This window comes from Enhydra lutris, unplaced genomic scaffold (assembly GCF_002288905.1).
Source record: "Enhydra lutris kenyoni isolate GAN:26980312 unplaced genomic scaffold, ASM228890v2 scaffoldscaffold19, whole genome shotgun sequence".
In the NCBI taxonomy this organism is placed as follows: Eukaryota; Metazoa; Chordata; class Mammalia; order Carnivora; family Mustelidae; genus Enhydra; species Enhydra lutris.
This window is the reverse complement of record NW_019154103.1, coordinates 31,270,953-31,291,443: the sequence shown is the minus strand read 5'-3', so window position 1 is coordinate 31,291,443 and position 20,491 is coordinate 31,270,953. Positions and strand designations below refer to the sequence as shown.

Here is a 20,491-nt window from a genome sequence, read left to right as displayed (position 1 = left end):
TCAACATTATACTGGAGGCTCTAGTTAGGGCAATCAGGCAGGAAAAAGAAAAAGCTATCAAGATAGGAAAGAGAAAGTTAAACTTTCTTTATTCATAGACAATATGATCCTATAGGAGTTCTTTTGTGAAGTCATTTACTTTTTACTTTCAATCTTTTTAAAATATTTTGTTTATTTATTTGACAGAGAGAGACACAGCGAGAGAGGGAACACAAGCAGGGCAAGTGGGAGTGGGAGAGGGAGAAGCAGGTTTCCCTCTGAGCAGGGAGACAATATGGGGCTTGATCCCAGGACCCTGGGATCATGACCTGAGCCAAAGGCAGGCGCTTAACTGAGCCACCCAGGTGCCCCCCATTTACCTTTTATATGGATAAATGTGACGGAAAATTTTGCCAACATTTACAGGCATTATGTCAAAACCTTAGCTTTGTAGATTCACAGAATTGTTTTATGGCTAAACCTAAATGGTTGCTCAACTTAAAGTACTCAGAACTTAATTTGCAATAATAGAAAAGTAAAACCTGTATATTTTGTATTCAAGAACTCATTATTCTGTGCTGCTATCAAGAAACATTCTGGGGGCGCCTTGGGGGGCTCAGTGGGTTAAAGCCTCTGCCTTCGGCTCAGGTCATGATTCTAGGGTTCTGGGACCGAGCCCCACATCGGGCTCTCTGCTCAGCAGGGAGCCTGCTTCCCTTCCTCTCTCTCTGCTTGCCTCTCTGCCTACTTGTGATCTCTGTCAAATAAATAAATAAAATCTTAAAAAAAAAAAAAGAAACATTCTGAATAACTGACTTCAGCTCAGTAGACTAAAATTATTTTGGTTGTTCTCAGTTTACATGTTATAAATAATAATCAACAGACTAATGTTCAAATTAGTCCAAGTCAATTTAAGACAAATATTTGCTTTCTCAGCACAGCACAGAGCAAAAAAAGTTTAATACTTAAGGTATATTACAAAGAAATTAATTAAAGTGCTACATTTATGTGGCAAATGAGTGTTATATTTTACATTAGACAATATAAACTAATGTTCCTTTATGTAAGCCACACAGCAGGGGTCAGGAATTCGGAATTTAAGCATTAACCCTGCCTTCCTTCTCATCAACTGTAAGTGCTAAACCTCCAGTTGGAGTAACTGAACATTTAACTCTGAATTCATTCTCAAATCCAGAATTTAAGCCTCACTATAGGAATTATTTCAGGCCTTGTTTCCCCCAAAGCCTTGTCTTCCCTAAAGCCTCATCTTCTCTAACTGGAAGCTATATGTCAGACTGGGGTCTTAAGACCTCCTAATATCTTTGGTGGCTAGAACCACAGCCAGGGTATTCATTGTTGGTGCCCAGCAGTTCCTAGAGACCATTCCAGAACTGCCCTGGTCTGGCCTATACATATGAACTAAGGTTCTGACATAAAGTCTGCAAATATTGGAAATTTTGCCATCCTTGTAAAGAGTAAATAACTTCACAGAAGAAAATTTCCATGTTAAACATAAAAAGTAGTTTGATAACAGAAACAAAGTGTTCAAAAATAAAATTCTATACTTTTTCACATAAACATGAGCATAAAGATAGTTCTGATTATAAAAAGATAAATTTACATGTCATGTATCAAACACAATCATAGAAGAACTTATTTTAAAAATATGTATTCTATAGGTTATATATATTCTATAGGTTATATATATGTATATTCTATAGGGTATACATTGATTTAATGACAACAATCAAATTTTTGAAAATTGGAAAATATTATCACTAATACCTTTAGAAGGAGAAATGTAAATAAATTCACATATTTTAATTTCATGACATTCAGCCAAATAATAACCCTTCTTGGGACCAATTAAAACTATAATCTTCAAATCTAGTTGCCTTCCTACTATTAATACACTAAATGGTATTTTATCTAAATTAAAAGTAATTTTAAAAAAATAAAGAATAACTATTATCTGTGAAAAATATTTGATAATATAAGCCCTACACAGAAGAACGATTTAAAAATTTTATTATGACATCAGAATTAAATTTCATTTTTTCAACCAAAATAAACTAATCATTAAAAAAACAAATATCAGGGGTGCCTGGGTGGCTCAGTGGGTTAAGCCTCTGCCTTCAGCTCGGGTCATGATCCCAGGGTCCTGAGATCGAGCCCCGCATCGGGCTCTCTACTCAGTGGGGAGCCTGCTTCCTCCGCTCTCTCTGCCTGTCTCTCTGCCTACTTGTGATTTCTGTCTGTCAAATAAATAAATAAAATCTTTAAAAAACAAAAACAAACAAACAAAAAATATCAAAGACTAGGGAGTAATTATATCTTTTTTTTAAATAATCATTCAACAGATACAAACCTAGCGTGAAATACTTAGCACAGCTGAATTATAATACAGTTGGATTAATTCATCACTTGCTCTGAGTGAATTTAAATTAGATATTTTTAATATAGGGCACTAATTTGAGAATGCTAGACATGCATTAAGTAACAGACCTTATAAAATTAACTATTTTGACAGATTGAGTAGTAATGCTTAACGTACAAAACTACTTCTAAACTACTCTTGATTTAGCAAGGGATCCCTTGCACATAAACTGAATTTTGAAAGAGGGTAAGACTTGTTCAGAAATTAGAACATCAACTAGAAATGGGTAAGCTCCTTGAATGTCTAGGAAATACTGTTTGAATTTCAATAACTTATAGACAGCAAATGTTCAGTAAATATTTCTTGATTATCTAGAGATCTTTTAAAATAATAAAAGAATAATAATTAAATATATGAAATTTGAAAATCTATGAAGTAATCACAGTGTTGGAATTTATATCCAATACTATCTGACTCCAAAGTATGTATATGATCTTTATACAATGCCATTTTTTAAATGATTTTTTAATATAATTTAAGTTTTTAAATAGTTTAAGATAATTGAATTACAAATGTATTTTAAAAGATATGTTTATATTAATAAGGAGATCATGATCTCAAAATACTGATTGAGGTACATGACAAATAAGTAAGCAGAAATAAGAAAACTTCAAACAGAGCTTCATCTTCCCTAAAAAGGTAGCAGAAACACTGCAAAAAACAGAAACATGAGGTAAATGTGTGAGGGGTGGGGACAGTAACAGACAGAAACAAAGTAAATGTTGTGTTGGTAGGAAAATGGGGAGCAAAGAGTAAGCAAGAGAATGGGGAAGGACAGAGAGAAGGAAGAGGAGGAAGCAACCAGAGAGCAGCCAGAGGAGAAAGAGAGTGAAGACAAAGGAAAGTAAGAAACGGAAGGAGGGAGAAATCCATCTACATCAGTATCTCTTTTAGTCTACTGGGATTAACAACAAAAACATGGTATTTTCATTGTGCAAGATATATTCAAATGTAGAGCTATTTATTTGCTTTACCTCAGCAAAACAAGAATATATACACAAGTAAAAGACCAAGAGAAACTATGTTGAGGAAAAGAAGACAGAGCTGCTAGTAAAGCTTATATTTAGACAGAAGAATTAAAAAAAAAAAAAAACCCTCCAACTTTTATAATTTAAAAAAATTTAAATATGAAGACTGTTCACTCACATTTAAAGACTCATAACCATAAACTCTTGTTTAAAATAAAATAAAATAAAAATAATGTTTCTCTTTCTATTTATTTCAAAAGGTTCTTAGGAAAATGTTAGAACAATATAGGCACATAAAATTAAGCTATGAAAGCAAAATAATGCCATAAAATAATCTTGTCTTTTAATGGCTTTTAACTACTACAGGTAAAAAGAGGACTAAAAAAGGTATCTAAACAAATACGACCTTATTTTTCTTATTTAGTATTCAGTAATTAAATAAGTAAATCTGATGCTGGAGAAAAAAATTTAAACATTCTTTGCATTCTACTACAAGTGCTATGTAATTTCATTTAGCATGAACTACTCAAAAATATATCATTTAAAAAAACAAAAAAATAAAAAGACTTATTAAATAGTTTGACAATTAGTCTATTTTGGCATATTTTGATATTTTTAAAATGTGAATTGGCCTAAGTAGAATCAATCTGCTACTCATTAAGACAATCTTCAAATGATAAGAATAAAAATCATTAAAATAAATAATTTTTCATAACTTTTCCATACCTTTAGCTAAAGCTTCTTTATATTTCTCTTTGGCAGAATTCATTTCTTTTATTAACTGTCTATAGCTGGATTTTAATTTCTCTAATTCTGTCTTTGTAACCTGTCAAAAAGAATAATAAAGAATAAATTTATGGTCAAAAACTTAAATCCAAGAGTATTAACTGATATATATTTTATTGCTTACAGAACAGAGTTGCTCCTTAATATATATTATAGATAATATATTAAAAATTGGTTTAGAAATCAATAATAAATTCAACAGCATATGAAAAAGAATAACATTTCTTAGAAAAGCAAGTCAAGAAATACTGCTGTCATCATATTAACTTTAAAGACCAATAGATTAAGATGCTGTATATAGAAATATTTTCACTAATAAAAAAGCTAATTTAAATATATATATTAATTATACAGAGTAACTTGGACTTGTTCTAATTTACCACTTCTAATATGAGTATTTTTTATTTCTTTGGAAAAACTAAGCAAATGAAAGTCCTTGATTCTATAGTCAAAAACCCACTTAAATAGCATTTAAGGAAAAAATAAGGGTCTTAGATGGTATCTGAAAAACTTCTAATATACCTTTGAGAAACTGAGATATCAGCAACATCAAAAACTTACAAAAAGGGCAAAAGCAACTTGGAAGAATATTCCAGAGTCCACTTTTAACGAACTCTGCATCACCATTGCTCTGGATGGACCGGAGGACAACGATATACAAAAAAAAAACGCAAAAATATTGATAGCTATGATACAGATATAAATGAGTCTGCACCATTCCTTTAAGAAAAGGAAAACTCAAGGGGCACCTGGCTGGCTCAGTTGGTTGGGCAGCTGACTCCTGGTTTCAGCTCAGGTCATGAGCCCAGGGTCCTAGGAGCAAGCCCTGTGTCAGGCTCCACATTCTGCAGAGTCTGCTTGAGGATTCGCTCTCTCTCCCTTTGCCCCTCCCTCTGTTCATTCTCTCTCTCTCTCTCTCTCAAATAAATAAATCTTCAAAATAAAAGAAAACTCAATAATTAACTTTGTATACTGGACTTTATTTTTTAGAGCAGATTTAGTTCCACAATAAAATTGAACAGAAAATAACAGAGATTTCCCATATACCTTCTGTATGTACCAATGCACAGTCATCTCCTACTAGAGTGGTATATTTTTTACAACAGATGACCCTACAATGACACATCATTATCATCCAAAATCCAAATTAGGTTTCATTCCTGGTGTATATTCTATGGATTTGAACAAATATATAACAACATATACCTATAATTATAGTATCATATAAAGTAGTTTAACTGTCATAAAATCCTCTGGGCTGCACCTATTCATTCCTCTCTCTTCCTTAACTCCTGGAAACCACTGATCTTTTTATTGTCTCTATAGTTTGCCTTTTCCAGAATATCATACAGTTAGAATCATGTAGTATGTACCCTTTTCAGATTGGCTTCTTTCACTTAGTAATATGCATGTAAATTTCCTCCAGGTCTTTTCGTGGCTTGATAGCTAATTTCTCTGAGTACTAAATAATATTCCATATTCAATATTCTGTTGACAAGTCTGCATCTCATATAAACTTTAGAATCAGTCTGTCAATATTGGGATTGTGTTAAATCTAAAGAGCAAGCTGACATCTTGCTGATATAAACTGACATCTTGACAATATTGAGTCTTCTCATCAACAAACATGGAATACGTCTCCAATTATTTCTTCTATAATTTCTCTCCTTGGAATTCAGTTGTTCTCCTCCTATAGATCTTGTATATATGTTGCATATATGTATATAAGTATTTCATTCTTGGAGGAGCTAATGAAAATGGTATTGTGTTTTTAATTGCATATTCCACTTGTTTATTGTTGATGTACAAGAAAGTGACTGACTTTTGTAGAGTAACATTTCATACTGTAACCTTGCTATAATCACTTATTAATTACAAGTTTTTTTGTTGATTCACTTGGATTTTCTTTAGACAGTCATATCATCTGTGAATAAAGACAGCTTAATTTCATTGTTCCCAGTCTGTATACATTTCTTTTCTTGACTTACTGCATTAGCTAAGACTTCCAGTATGATGTTAACAAGCAACGGTAAGAGAAAACATCTTTGACTTGCTTCTGATCTTACTGAGAAAGTTTCAAGTTTCTTATCATTACTTATGATGTTAGCTGTAGGTTTTCTGTAGATATTCTTTATTAAGTTGAAGAAGGTTTCCCCTTTGCCTAGTTTACTGAGAGTTTTTATCATGAATGCGTACTGGTTTTGTAATTTTTGTCAAGTGATTTTTCTACATCTATTTGCATGCTCATGTGATTTTCCTTTTTCTAATCTGTTCATGTGATGGACTTCATTAATTGATTTTCCAAATGTTGTACCAGCCTTGCATACCTGAAATAAATCTCACTGGTCATGATATACAATTATTTTTATACATTGTAGGATTTGATTTTCTAATAGTTTGTTAAGGATTTTTGCATCTATGTTCATGAGAGATACTGGTCTGTAGTTTTATCTTCTAATGTCTTTGTCTGATTTGGTAATGGTGATCTCTTGGATTAGTTAGGAAGTATCCCTCAGTTTCTTTTTCTGAAAGAATTCATAGAGAATTGGTATGATTATTTCCTTAAATATTTGAAAGAATTCACTATCTGAGCATGGTGTTTTTGGTTTTGAAAGGTTATTAATTATTGATTCAATGACTTCAATAGATATATACCTATTCAGATCAGCTATTTCTTCTTGCGTGAGCTTTTAGCAGACTGTGTCTTCCAGAGAATTGCCAAATTTCTTGTACGTAACCAAACTTGTGGGCATAGAGTTATTTACAGTATTCCTTAATTACCCTTTTAATATGGACTATTGACGTCCCCTCTTTCAATCCTATTATTAGTAATTTGTGCCCATGTTGTTTTTATTACGTAACCTGGCTACAAACTTACTGATATTATTGATCTTTTCAAGAAATTAGCTTTTTGTTTTGTTGATTTTTCTATTCACTTTATGTTTTCACTTTCACTGATTTCCACCCTAATTTGTATTATGTCTTTTCTTCTGCTTATTTTGGATTCAATTTGCTCTTTCTTTTTTTTCTAATGCCCTAAAGTAGAAGTTTAGAGGATTATTTTAGATCTTTTTTCTTTCCTAGCATATATTCAATACTATAAATTTCCATCGAAGCACTGCTTTTGCAACCTACAAATTTCGGTAAGTTTTATTTTCATTTTCATTTAGTTCAAAATATGTTTTAATTTCTCTTGAGATTTCTTCTTTGATCCATGTGCCATTTAGAAGTATTTCATTTCATCTTTTCCAAAGAAGACATCTAGATGGCCAATAGATATATGAAAAGATGCTCAACATCACTCATTATCAGGGAAATGCAAACCAAAACTATAATGAGATATCACCTCCACCATCAAATTTGCTAAAATTAACACAGGAAATGACAGGTGCTGGCAAGGATGCAGAGAAGAGGAACCTTCTTACACTGCTGGTTGGAATGCAAATTGGTGAAGCTACTCTAAAAAACAGTAAGGAGGTTTCTCAAAAAGTTGAAAATAGAAGTACACTATGATACAGCTATCTTTCTATTACTGATTTCTAGTTTAATTCCACTGTGGTCTCAGAACAGACACTGGATGATTTCTCTTCTTCTAAATTTATTAAGGTATGATTTACGGTCAAGAATGTAGTGTATCTGTTCAATCTCCCATGTAAGCTTCAGAAGAATGTGTATTCTGCTGTTATTCAATGAAACAGTCTGTAGATGTTCACTGTTATCTAATTGATTAATGGTATTATTAAGTTCATCCATGTCCTTACTGATTTTCTGCCTGCTGGGTCTGTTCATTTCTGATGAGGGGTGTTGAAGTCTCCAGCTGTAACGGAGTATTCATCTATTTCTCCTCACAATTCTATCAATTTTTGCGCTCCATCAGTATTTTGACGTTATGTTGTTGGGCACATACATATTAGGGATTGTTACATCTTCTTGGAGATCTAACCCCTTTATCATTATGTAATCCTCCTTTTTATCCCCAATAAGTTTCCTTGCTTTGAAGACTGCTCTAACGTTAATATACTTTTTTTAATTAGGATTAGCATAGAATATCTTTCTCCATCCACTTATTATCAATCTATATACATCTTAATATTTAAAATGGGCTTCTTGTAGACAACATACATTTGGGTCTTGTTTCTAAATCCACTTTGACATGTGCTTGCTTTGGCAGCACATATACTAAATCCACTTTGACAATCTCTGTCCTTTAATTGGCTTCTTTAGACCACTAACCATCAAAGAACTTATTTAAATACCTGGATTAATGGCAATCATATTTGTTAGTTTCCTATTGGTACCCTTATTATTGTTCCTATTTTTGTCTTCCACCATTTTTTCTGTGGTTTTGATATTTTATACAATTCTATTCTCTCTCATTTCTAGTATGTCAATTATACTTTTTTAAAAAGATTTTATTTATTTATTTGACACAGAGAGATCACAAGTAGGCAGAGCAGCAGCAGGCAGAGAGAGAGGGGGAAGCAGGTTCCCTGCTGAGCAGAAAGCCTGATGTGGGGCTCAATCCCAGGACCCTGAGATCATGACCCAGGCCGAAGGCAGAGGCTTAACCAACTGAGCACAGGCACCCCCAGTTATAGTTCTTTTTTAACTTTTTTTTTGTAGGTTTCCTGGAGTTCACAATATGTGTTTAAAACTAATGAAAGCCTCTTTTCAAAGAACCCTATAGCACTTCACAGGTAGTATGAGTACCTTACAATACAAAAATAATCCTAATACCTCCTTTCTATCCTGTATATCATTAATGTCTTTCATTTCACTTATATATAAGCAACATAAACTTATATATGTATGTATACAAATGTACACACCCAAGATATATGACCATACATAACAGAATATTGTTGCTATTATTATTTTCAATAAACTATAACATGTTAGATCAAGAATGAGAAAAATAAGTTTTTATTTTATCTTCACATTCTTTCCCTAATGCTCTTTCATTCTTTATGTACATCTGAGTTTCTGAACTTTTTCATTTTCCTTCTCAATCCACTGGCTACAAGTTTCTTCAATTTTTGTTTGTTTAAGAAATGCTTTATTTCACTCTTGAAGGATAATTTTACAGGGTATAGAATTCTAGGATTGTGGGGTTTTTTTCTCTCAACATCTAAATATTTCATTCCATTTCCTTCTTGCCTACTTACTTTTGAGAAGTCAGATGTAATTCCTATATTTGATCTTCTATAGGTAAGGTGCTTTTATATTCAGGCTTCTTTTCTTTTTTTTCCTTTGGTTATCTGTAGTTTGGAATTGATATGCCTATGTGTAGTTTTTTGGCCATTTATTCTGCTTGGTGTTCTCTGAGCTTCCTGGATCTGCTCTTTGCTGTCTGACATTAACTTAGGGAAATTTGCAGTCATTATCATTTCAAAAATCTTTTCTGTTCCTTTCTCTCTTTCCTCTCCTTCAGGTATTCCCATTATACATATGCTATACCTTTTTTAGTTACCCACAGTTCTTGGTTATTCTGTTCCATTTTTTTTTTTCAGTCCTTATTCTCTACTTTTCAGTTTTGTAGACTTCAAATGATATAGTCTCAGCTTCAGAGATTCTTTGCTTAATTGTGTCCAATCTCTTATTAAACTCATCAAAGTCATTCTTCATTTCTGTTACACCATCTTTGCTCTCTAGAATGCTAGAGAATGCTAGAATGCCAGAGAATGCTAGAATGCCTTTTGTTTCTGTCTTAGAATTTCCATCTTTGTGCTTACATTACCCATCTGTTCTTTCGTGCTTTTTACTTTATCCATTAGAGCCCTTAGCATATTGTACATAGTTGTTTTAAATTCCTAGTCTGATCATTCTAACACCTCTACTGTGTCTGGATCTGATGCTTCTTCCATGTCTTCCAGTTGTGTATTTTTCCCTTTTGCTATCCGTTGTTACTTTTTCTTGATTGCTAGGCAGGATATGCCAGGATGTACCAGGTAAAAGAAACTGATTAAATAGGCCTCTAATAATAAGCTGTCAGAAAAGAGGAAGCATTTTATACCCTATGGTTAGGGTATAACTCAGTCTTCTACTGAGTCTGTGCCTCTCTGGCTATGTACTTCACATGCGCTACTCAGCTGACTAGCCCACACCCCACTCAGAGTGAGTAGAAGTTATGAATTTCCCTTCCCCCAGATTAATCAGGTTAAGGGTAAACAGTTTCTCCTGAGAGCAGACTTTATTAAGGACAGAATGCTTTGGCATATATCAAAATGGTTCCCTTTCCCCTCCCCCAACTGGAGCATGAGATTTTTCTCCAATATTCATTGTGAGAACCTGGTAGAGGTCTGGGAAGTAAAAGTCACAATAGCATGGAGTCCTCTCAATAACTGGCTCCTCCTGGGGTTTTTAACTGTCAGATTGTCCACACTGAGCATCCAGAATTTGTCAGTTACAGTTCAGGTTTTCTTGTACACAGCACTGCTTCCCAAAGAGGTTTTCACTCTGATAAATTGTGATTCTCTGTATTCACTTGTTTGTCTCTCCAATTTTAGGGGAGCCGTTAGCTCTGTCACCTCATTTCTCTTAAGGATCTAAGAAGAGATGTTGATTTTTCAATTTATTCAAATTTTAACTCTTTGTTAGGATGGAGTCACAACTTCCAAATTTCTTATAGGCCAGACTGGAAACTGGAAGTCTTAACTTTTGAATTTGCTAAAGAACTAATTCATTGTTCTCCAAACTGGCTAATTAACTGCAAAAAGCAAGCATTTATCCTGCTTGTTGTTTATGAACTATACTTCATGGTAGCCAAACAGTTGATATAAGAAAAGTTTTTACTGAAAAATTAAAGCTAACAATCACATTAGGAATGATAGAAGTAAAATACTGCTATTTTATAACCCCTACTAAATAATGGATCTAAGCAGCAAACATCAATTGTTTCTAAACCTATCTGGTGAATGACTGAAGGGAAACTTTTTCAATAGGTTGATCAGGCTGGCAGCACTGGAACCTTTAGTAAAGTACCCAGTTTCTTCCACAAATAAATAGCATTTTTAAAACGTCAGGAGAGGTACCTACAGATTAAAAGAAAATTACTCAAAAACAATGTATGAGCCATGTTTGGGTCATGATTCAAATGAACCAACTGTAAAAAACATTTAAACAACAATCATTTGAGCACAGTCAGGATATTTAATAACCCAAAGGAATTACTGTTATTTTTAGGTGGGTTAATGATAATATGGTTAAGTTGTTTTTTTTTTTTAAGTATTCATTTCAGTAATACATACTAAAATATTTATGGACAAAATGATACCTGCAATTTTCTTTAAAATGATCCAGTGTATTAGAAAAAGTACATAAATATAGATTAAAAAAAAGAAAGAAACCTTGACTATGTGAGTGGATCAGTCAATAGAAGTCTATTTTACTATTCTCTCTTCTTTTGTACATTCTAAATTTTTATAATAAAAAAACACTGTAAGAAGTTATCCAGAAGGGACAAACTCGGGAAGAAAATTTAAAATTATCCTAACTTACTTTGTCTATATTTTCTTTTTTATTATGCAGAGTAAAAATAAAAATAATAAAACCTAGAAGAACTATTTCAGTAAGTAAAAAATAAAAATTCTAAGTGATAAGAAAGCACTGCATCATAGTTTAATTGGCAGCATTCTTTTTCTTTCAGAGAACATAAAGTAACAGTATAATCAATTATGTTTTATATTCAATAAGAATAAAATATTACTTATTAGAGACACCAAAACCTATTTCTCATCATAAATGATGAACAAACAATTTTTAAAGTCAAACAAGGTAAAAGATTTCCGTGAATTTGAAAATCACATTAACAAAAGAATTCCAGAGGAGAAAGACTAACCTTGATCATCTCTGCCTCTATCTGCTGATGAACACCTACAAAACTTTTCTTCACCTGCTGTTTGTCTTTGATCATCATGGTGAGCCTGTGTAGGGGTCCAGAATTTAGGTCCTCTGCATGTGTCTTCATTATTCTACTAAGCTGTTCCGTCTGCTGAATCATAAGTAGCCAAGACTTTTGAAAAAAATAAAGAAATAAAATTAGCACCTGTATTAAAGATTTCCATTTTATTGTGCTGTATTCAGGATATTTAGTTTTACACAAATTATTACATTAATAGAAAATTCCAGGTTTCTGACAATTGTGCAATAGCTATGAATGGTTCATATTTAACATCTTCAACTTCAAGTACAAATACTTCAAAATTTAGTAATCAGAGACTATGTAATATTCTATGAAAGGAATTGGGCTCTTTGAGAGTCCACACTTGCAGTCATCATTTTACCACTTCTTGTCTGTTTGTCAACACGTGATATATGCTTCTGCCACACCATGCTACTGCCTCAGTAAGGTCACCATTCCCTAACAGTCAAATGCAACAGGAATTTAATCACCTTTATTCTTAGCATTTGATCCAATCCTGCTGACTCACTTCTTCCTGAAACTCTTCTTTTTCAGTTTGCATGGCTTCTCATATTCCCACATACCAACTTGTCTTCTCCTCTTCCTAAAAATCCCTTCTCTATCTTTGTAACTGCTTCTCTTTTGCTGCTTATGTCTTAAATACTGGTAATCCCTGTATTTCTATCTATTCTCATTTCTTAGTAAATACCATTAGCTCTCAAAGGTTTTTCCAACACAACATATTTCATTAAAGCAGACACATGTAATGTCGGGTATGGGACAGGCAGGCATATGGATATTGCTAGAAGAACAAGTCATTTGTTATTAGATATTCTAGTTTCTAGATACTAAAATAAGTAACTGAGGAATACCTTCACTATAGGTCTTCAAAATTCTATTCAGAAACAATTCAAGATTTACCATGGTCAGGTAAGATCCATGTTAAAGATTAAAAAATAGACAAGATATGACGTCAGACATTTACTGAAGATAGGAATAATTTTTTATGCTATTACTTTTGCTCTATGAATGAACAGAATTATTCTTCATTGTTAATGTTCCAAAAGGACCCTAAATTAAAATTGAATAAGCAGATGCAACTAGAGGGTATTATGTAGTGCGAAATAAATCAATCAGAGAAAGACAATTATCATATGAGCTCTCTGATATGAGGAATTTGAGAGGCAGGGCTGGGGGCCATGAGGGGTAGGGAAGGAAAAAATGAGCATTTATTTGTTATTTATTTATTTATATTTATATTTATTTATATTTTTTGTGATAAAAAATGAAATGGGATGGGAAGGAAGACAAACCATAAGAGACTCTTAATCTCAGGAAACAAACTGAGGGTTGCTGTAGGGAAGAGGGGTAGGGATAGGGTGGCTGGGTTATGGACATTGGGGAGGGTATGTGCTATGGTGAGTGCTGCGAAATGTGTAAGCCTGATGATTCAGAAACCTGTACCCCAGGGCAAATAATACATTATATATTAATTTTAAAAATCTGAATAAGCACCCAAATCAAAATAATAGCCTAAAAGAAGCAAATTCTTCATCACAGTCAGAACTCACTAGGGTCTAACTTGATAATCTGTTTTTGATACACTTCAACATACCTTTTTTTAAAAGTTAACCTCTGAGGACATTTGTTTAGGGACAAGGGCCACTGTAGTTGTGAAATGCTATTATAAACATGGAAAAAATGTGGCTTATGAATCATCATACTTACTTTGAAATTCAAAAATCTAACTAATAATATGCTCTACATAGCACAAAGCAACTTAAAATTCATGTACCTGTGCCATTAAAATATAAAATTTAGAGCCACCTGGATGGCTCAGTCATTAAGTGTCTGCCTTTGGCTCCAGTTATGATCACGGGATCCTGGGATCCAGCCCACAGCCAGGCTCCCTGATCAGCTGGGAGCCTGCTTCTCCCTCCCTCTGTACCCTTCCACCCCATTTGTGTTCTCTCTTGCTCCCTTTCAAATAAATAAATAAAATCTTTAAATAATTAATTAAATAAAAAATAAAATTTAACCAAGATGAAAACAGTGAAAAACAAAACTGTATAAACATGGATTAAAAACAAACTAAATGTCCTAATAACTCTTATACCTTTGTCTTTTTCATTTTATATTTATATTTTATATATATATATATATATTTATATATCCCATTAAAAAACACAACATTGGGAAAACATTCTATAGCATATACAGAATGTTAAGGCTACCAAAAAAAAAAAAAAAAAGAAAGGAAAAAGAAAGAAAGAAAAGAAAAGGGAAAAAAGTGAGAGGAATCAGTGTTTCATTATCTATCTTCAAAAAATAAATATTCTCTAAGTTCTTTGTAGCAACAAATTTTTGAAATTCTGTGTTAGAGTCTTTGCAGCCTAGGAAAGAAGCCTTCTTGAAAGCCAACACTAAAGATGACACAACTAATACGGCCTTGGCTTCCTCCTCCCAGAAGGGCACATCTCATTCTGCCTAAAAGCCCTGTTTTACTGTAGTCACTGTGGGAAGTCCAAGCCTTCCAAGGTATGTATCATGACCCTAATTATCAACCTTATATTGCCCTCAATATTTCCTAATCTGATCCAGGATACTCTCTCAAAGAATCCCGTACCCTCAAAAAGTCCTGCTCTACTATTAGAAAACTACTTATACTTCTTATCAGGACTTTCCATTTATATTCTAGCTTTAACAAAAACCTGGCTTTATCCCAATCCCAAAATACTAATACTACTAATTCTCTTCCTAAAAAGGTCTCTGCTCCTCTTAAGTTCAGGTCACACTTCCCCAACAATCCATCAGCAAGTCTTTCTGATTCTCCCTCCAAAGTCTACCACAAATCCACCCACTTCTTTCCATCTCCATTGCCAACCATTTCGGAGGTTATCACTAACTCTGGCTTAAACTATTAGAAAACCTCCAAACTGGTGTCCTCTCTTCTACTCATGCTCCTCTCCAACCCACTGCCCTTAAAGTAGAAAAAGAAAATATAATTCTCTAACATAAAACCCTACATTGCCTTTCCTTTCCATTTAAAGAAAAATCCAAATTTCTTTCTAAGACCTATTTGTCTCAGATCATCTATCCTCTGTCCATCCTTCAACTTCATAGTTTTGCCATTCTCTACCCAGCTAAATAAATTCCAGAACCATTGTTCTTCCCTCAGTTTCCTGAACATTTACTCTTCCTGAAAGCTCATCTTCTCGTTCACACGGCAAGATCCCTCTCTTCCTCGAGGAAGCAGCAAAATCTCAGGCAGATCTAATCCTTGCTATTCTCTCTCAGCACTTAAAACAACTATTAAACTGTATGTATAATTGTTGGTTTTTTTCTGTCTCCCCAACTAGAATGGAAGCTCCATTAGGACAGCACCATGTCTTTTTCTGCACTAATTTAGGTATTTACTGTGATGCCTTAAACAATAGCTACTCAAGGGGTGCCTGAGTGGCTCAGTGGGTTAAGCCTCTGCCTTCAGCTCAGGTCATGATCTCAGGGTCCTGGGATCGAGCCCCGCGTCGGGCTCTCTGCTCAGCGGGGAGTCTGCTTCCTCCTCTCTCTCTGCCTGCCTCTCTGCCTACTTGTGATCTCTGTCAAATAAATAAATAAAATCTTTAAAAAAAAATAGCTACTCAATATTGCTTGAAAGAAGAAAGGAAGGGAGGGAGGAAGGCATAAACGTAAAGTAAAACCATGAATTAAATATATGCCATATGCCATTAAAAGACTTTTCATTGTTTAAAACTAGAATTAGATAGTGTGGTAGTAACGCCAATTATGACAGGGAAGGAAAAATTAACAGGCCTATCTTCAACTGACAACGAGAGAGGGATAAGAGTAGACATAATGCAATATGAAACACTGCCTAAAAGGAATGTGTGAGTGGGCAAAAAAAGTGGGTGATATATAACTTGAATTAGATAGGTGGCTAGAATATTTGTTATAAAGAAGAGAGTAAAACATTAACAGCTGCTTGACAAACACAAAAGTAAAGATGTACTTCAACATTTGCAATAAAACTAGTACAGCACTTTGCAGATATGGCTCTTTGGTTATGGCACAGGAATGGTCAGTGCATAGATAAATTAAATTACCTGTTGATCAGAAAAATTTGGGGAAGATTATTCTTTGTAGCCTAATAAAATACTGTAGAACACTAGCAGGCATTCTAAGTGCTTTATTATACAAAATCCAGCTTAAGTATAATAATTCTGTTAATAATGTTCCCCATAAGGGGATATCACCAGTAGTCAGTCATTGATCCAGATAAGAATTATTAAAAAATGAAAATATCTAAAGTTTAACTTTGGAAAAAATTAATCATAGGCAAAGAACAAATAATACAACATGAAAACAAAACCACTGTGGTTAAGTTTATAAAACAGAATATAAATACCATAACTACTAAGAGATGAGCTACAAAATGTGAATGCAGTAATAACATAACTATAAAAAGTAGACAAAAATCCTAAGGGATACTACCAAGAATCAGAAATGAGAATTTGGCAAGAAAAGTGTAATTGTGTCCACTTCCTAACTTTTCAAATAGAAGAGTCAACAGACAGCTTTATTTCTAAAGTTTGTAAACAAAGAAATACAGACAAGCTTAAAAATTCTTAAGTTTCAGAAGTTAAAGAGTTAAGTAAGTGAATGTTTAGGAAAAAATATGATATAGACCTTCTAAATTACCAAAAGTAATTTTTGAGGAACCTTAACATTGTCCATTAAAAAAAGGGAAAAGAAAAGAAACAAAAAATTATTCACAATTAAAAATAAGTTGCAAAATAAAAATTATACTGAACACATTTGTTAAACATCATCTGTTAAACACGTGTGAAAAGGAAAACATTGTCAAATCAGAGGGGGAATCTTCACGATAGGCAATAAATAAGTAACACCAGTAAAATAAAATAACACAACAAAAAGACAAGTAAAAATCCCCCAGAAAAATATGAACAATAAGATTCAGTAGTCATTCTTGGGGCGTCTGGGTGGCTCACTGGGTTAAAGCCTCTGCCTTCAGCTCAGGTCATGATCTTCTGGGATGGAGCCCCATACTGGGCTCTCTGCTCAGCGGGGAGCCTGCTTCCTCCTCTCTCTGTGCCTGCCTCTCTGCCTACTTGTGATCTCTGTCCGTCAAATAAATAAATAAAAATCTTTAAAAAAAAAAAAAAGATTCAGTAGTCATTCTGTTCAAATATTTAAAATTGAATTCTATTTGAATTTTGAATTGAATTTGAAAATTAAAAACAAATTAGGGCACATTATGATATAAAAGAATATCAATCACAATGAATATATAACTGCCATGAACCTTTCCATTCTAGAAAATAGTACATCAAAACACACAAAGCAAAACAGTGGAAAATGAAATGAGAAATCAAAAGTAATTGGGTTAATTAAACATATTTATCTCTACCTGCAGCAAATAAATTTAAAAAATAAATAATACAGAGTATCTGAATAAGTAATTTAATAATTTAATAATTACTTATATGTCTGATTTGTGGTTATATTTAAAAATCTATACACTATCAGTAGAGCAGACACCTATTTTTAAAGAATCTATGGAATTTTTTAAGAATTACATAATATTGGGCTATAAAAAATTTTATAAACTTCAAAAATAGAAAATAGTTCATACTAACTATACTCTTTAGCTAGCCTCTTACATGGAAAAAATTAGGGAAAAATATCACTGACAGAATATTTTAAGGAAAAAAATTAAATCATTCCTAAAAATAGCATAGGCCAAGAAGTAAAGTTTTTAAAACTAATATAAGGCCTAGGAAATAACAGCAAGTAAAATACTATCAAAATCTCTGATATACAGCTCAATTTGCTGAAAGATTCAGTCTTTACACTTCCATTTCTAAGTAAGAAAAAATAAAGTTATTAAATATTCAATTTTAGAAGATAGGAAAGGAAGAACAATGTAAAATCTAATGAAAATACAAAGAGGGAATTGAAAAGAAAAAAACAAAAAGTATTAATTAGTCAAAAATAAAATCAGAGAAAAATAATGTTAATAACATCATTGGGAGAGCTGACAATAATGGAAAAAAAGGAAGTATCTAAAATTAAGTCTTGGAAATGAGAAACAACCAAAGATTAAGACAAAACTTCAAAATCTTTGAGAAAAAAATGTTTTTCTCCTATTAATCTGTCTTTTGTTAATTTATTTTTTTATTTTTTTGTTAATTTATTTTTTAAATATTTATTTGTTTAATTGACATATAGTTGACATATATTAGTTTCAGATATAAAACATAGTGATTTAACTTTCTATACATTAAGACATGATCCCCACAAGTATAGTTTCTGTCACCATACAAGGTTATCAATTACATTATTGACTATATTACCTATGCTGTATTTTAAATCACCATGACTTATTTATTTTATTTTTTTTTTAAGATTTCATTTATTTATTTGACAGAGAGACAGATAGTGGAGAGGTTAACACAAGCAAGGGGAGTAGGAGAGGGAGAAGCAGGCTTCCCAATGAGCAGGGAGCCGGATGCGGGGCTCTATCCCAGGACACTGGGATCATGACCTGAGCCAAAGGCGAATGCTTAACGACAGAGTTCCTCAGGTGCCCCAACTATTTTATTTTATAACTGGAAGTCTTTATCTCTTATTTTCCTTTGCCTATTTTGCCCATTCTCCCTACCCCAATCTTTAAAACATATTTCTCCAAATCAAATCCTATCTATTGAAACAAAGAAATGAAGAAAAGAAATAAAACAACCTACCTGGTGCGAGTTCTATTTCCCTAACTGAATCCTCACATCAACAGAGAGCAAATTCAAAGACACCAATAACTATGAACTCCATGATTATCATGAACCAATTATCAAAAAAATCACTAATAAAGTACAAAGCTCAAAATGTTTTGCTATAATTCCAAATATATGAATTAGATACCTTTGATACTACCTAAAAGTTTCAAAGAAATGAGGAAAAAAAAGTTCCTACAATCACCATAACACAGACATCAGAAAGTGGCAAAGATACTACAAAAATAAATTCTCTTATAAATGCCAATGCAAAATTTTAAACAAAATATTAATAGGACAAAAGTCCTGTTATGGACAAAAGTCCTATTTAAAGGACAAAAGTCCATTAAAAGAAAAATATCTCATAGCCAGTTTCGGGACATTTCAAAAATGCATACCTAATAGTCATATGTAGAAGTATTTCCATAAAAGTCAAAGACAAACAAGGCCACTTAATGTCAACAATGTTATTAATACTGTTTCCAAAATGCCTCTAAAAGAGAGAATATGAGTAAAAAAATATTTTAAAGAGAGATGTTTACCCATTTTAATTAAAGAAACACAAATGAAGCCATTTGGAATTATTATTTTTCATGTATCAGGTTGACAAAATTAAATAAAACAGTATATTCTATAGCTAAGAGTTTAGAAAACAGGTTCACTAACACATTGTTAATGGAGTGGAAAGTAAATTACTGAAATATTAAGTGGGCAAAACTTCATACCCAGAAAATCTACTTCTTGGAATTTATACCACACAAAAGATTTGCACAGGTATATGGATTATATTTTCAAGGACATTTATCACAGTTTTAATAGCAAAAAGAGTCCATCAATAAGAAATCAAAGAAATGAATTATAATGAAATGCAGCCATTAAAAATTAAGATAACTTCATGTGAAATGTGAAAGCCCAAGTTATATAAAGAGGCTAAAAAGTCAAACTTTGCAAAATAGTTTATAGAGTACAATGCTATTTCTATAAGATGAACAAACATCTCGTGGGTGTATTCATAAAAAATATACAGAGAATAAAAATAAAGGAAGCTATTTGCAAAATGTAGAAAAGATAACAAACGATATTTTTGTCTTCAAACCTGAATTGCCTTGTAAAAATTGAAATATTAGAACTAATCAAAACCAAAAAGATTCATGTTTCATTTCAAATTCCATCCACAAGCTGTTCAAAATACATACACTATGACCTAACACTACAATAGCACTTCCAAATATAGAGCCTACTAAAATATGCAACACCAGCCTTGAATGTATCACTCCAAATTTAGTACAGATGCTTCCATGAAATTAAATCACAGCTCTCATGCATCACAGGAAACATTCATCACACTAGAAGCCAAAATAATATCTAAAGTAAAATAATATAGGGGCTCCTTCCTGGCTGGCTCAGAAGAGCATGTGACTCTTGGATTTCAGGGTCGTGCTTGGTTCAAGCCCCATGTGGGGTACAGAGATTATTTAAATTAAAAACTTAAAAAAAAAAGTAAAATAATATAGCACAAGATGAGTTACTTTGTTAATCATTACTTGATAGTGTGAGAAAATATAAAACAAAAGCCAGTTAAAAATAACAGAAAATACTAGCAGCTTTTCCATAAAGAAAGTAAAAATTTGAT

At 32.7% G+C, this 20,491-nt stretch overlaps 1 protein-coding gene across 1 annotated transcript in view; it reads right to left on the bottom strand.

The window, feature by feature from the left end:
* The window catches only part of LOC111148291 (FER tyrosine kinase), a 468,603-nt gene that overhangs the window by 382,349 nt on the left and 65,763 nt on the right, over window positions 1-20,491 (bottom strand). Inside the window, exons 4-5 of the mRNA XM_022504772.1 lie at window positions 12,008-12,181; window positions 4,111-4,210 (exon numbers count right to left, since the gene is read on the bottom strand). Of these exons, the coding sequence (XP_022360480.1) occupies window positions 4,111-4,210; window positions 12,008-12,181 (274 nt within the window). The remainder of the gene's footprint in view (window positions 1-4,110; window positions 4,211-12,007; window positions 12,182-20,491) is intronic.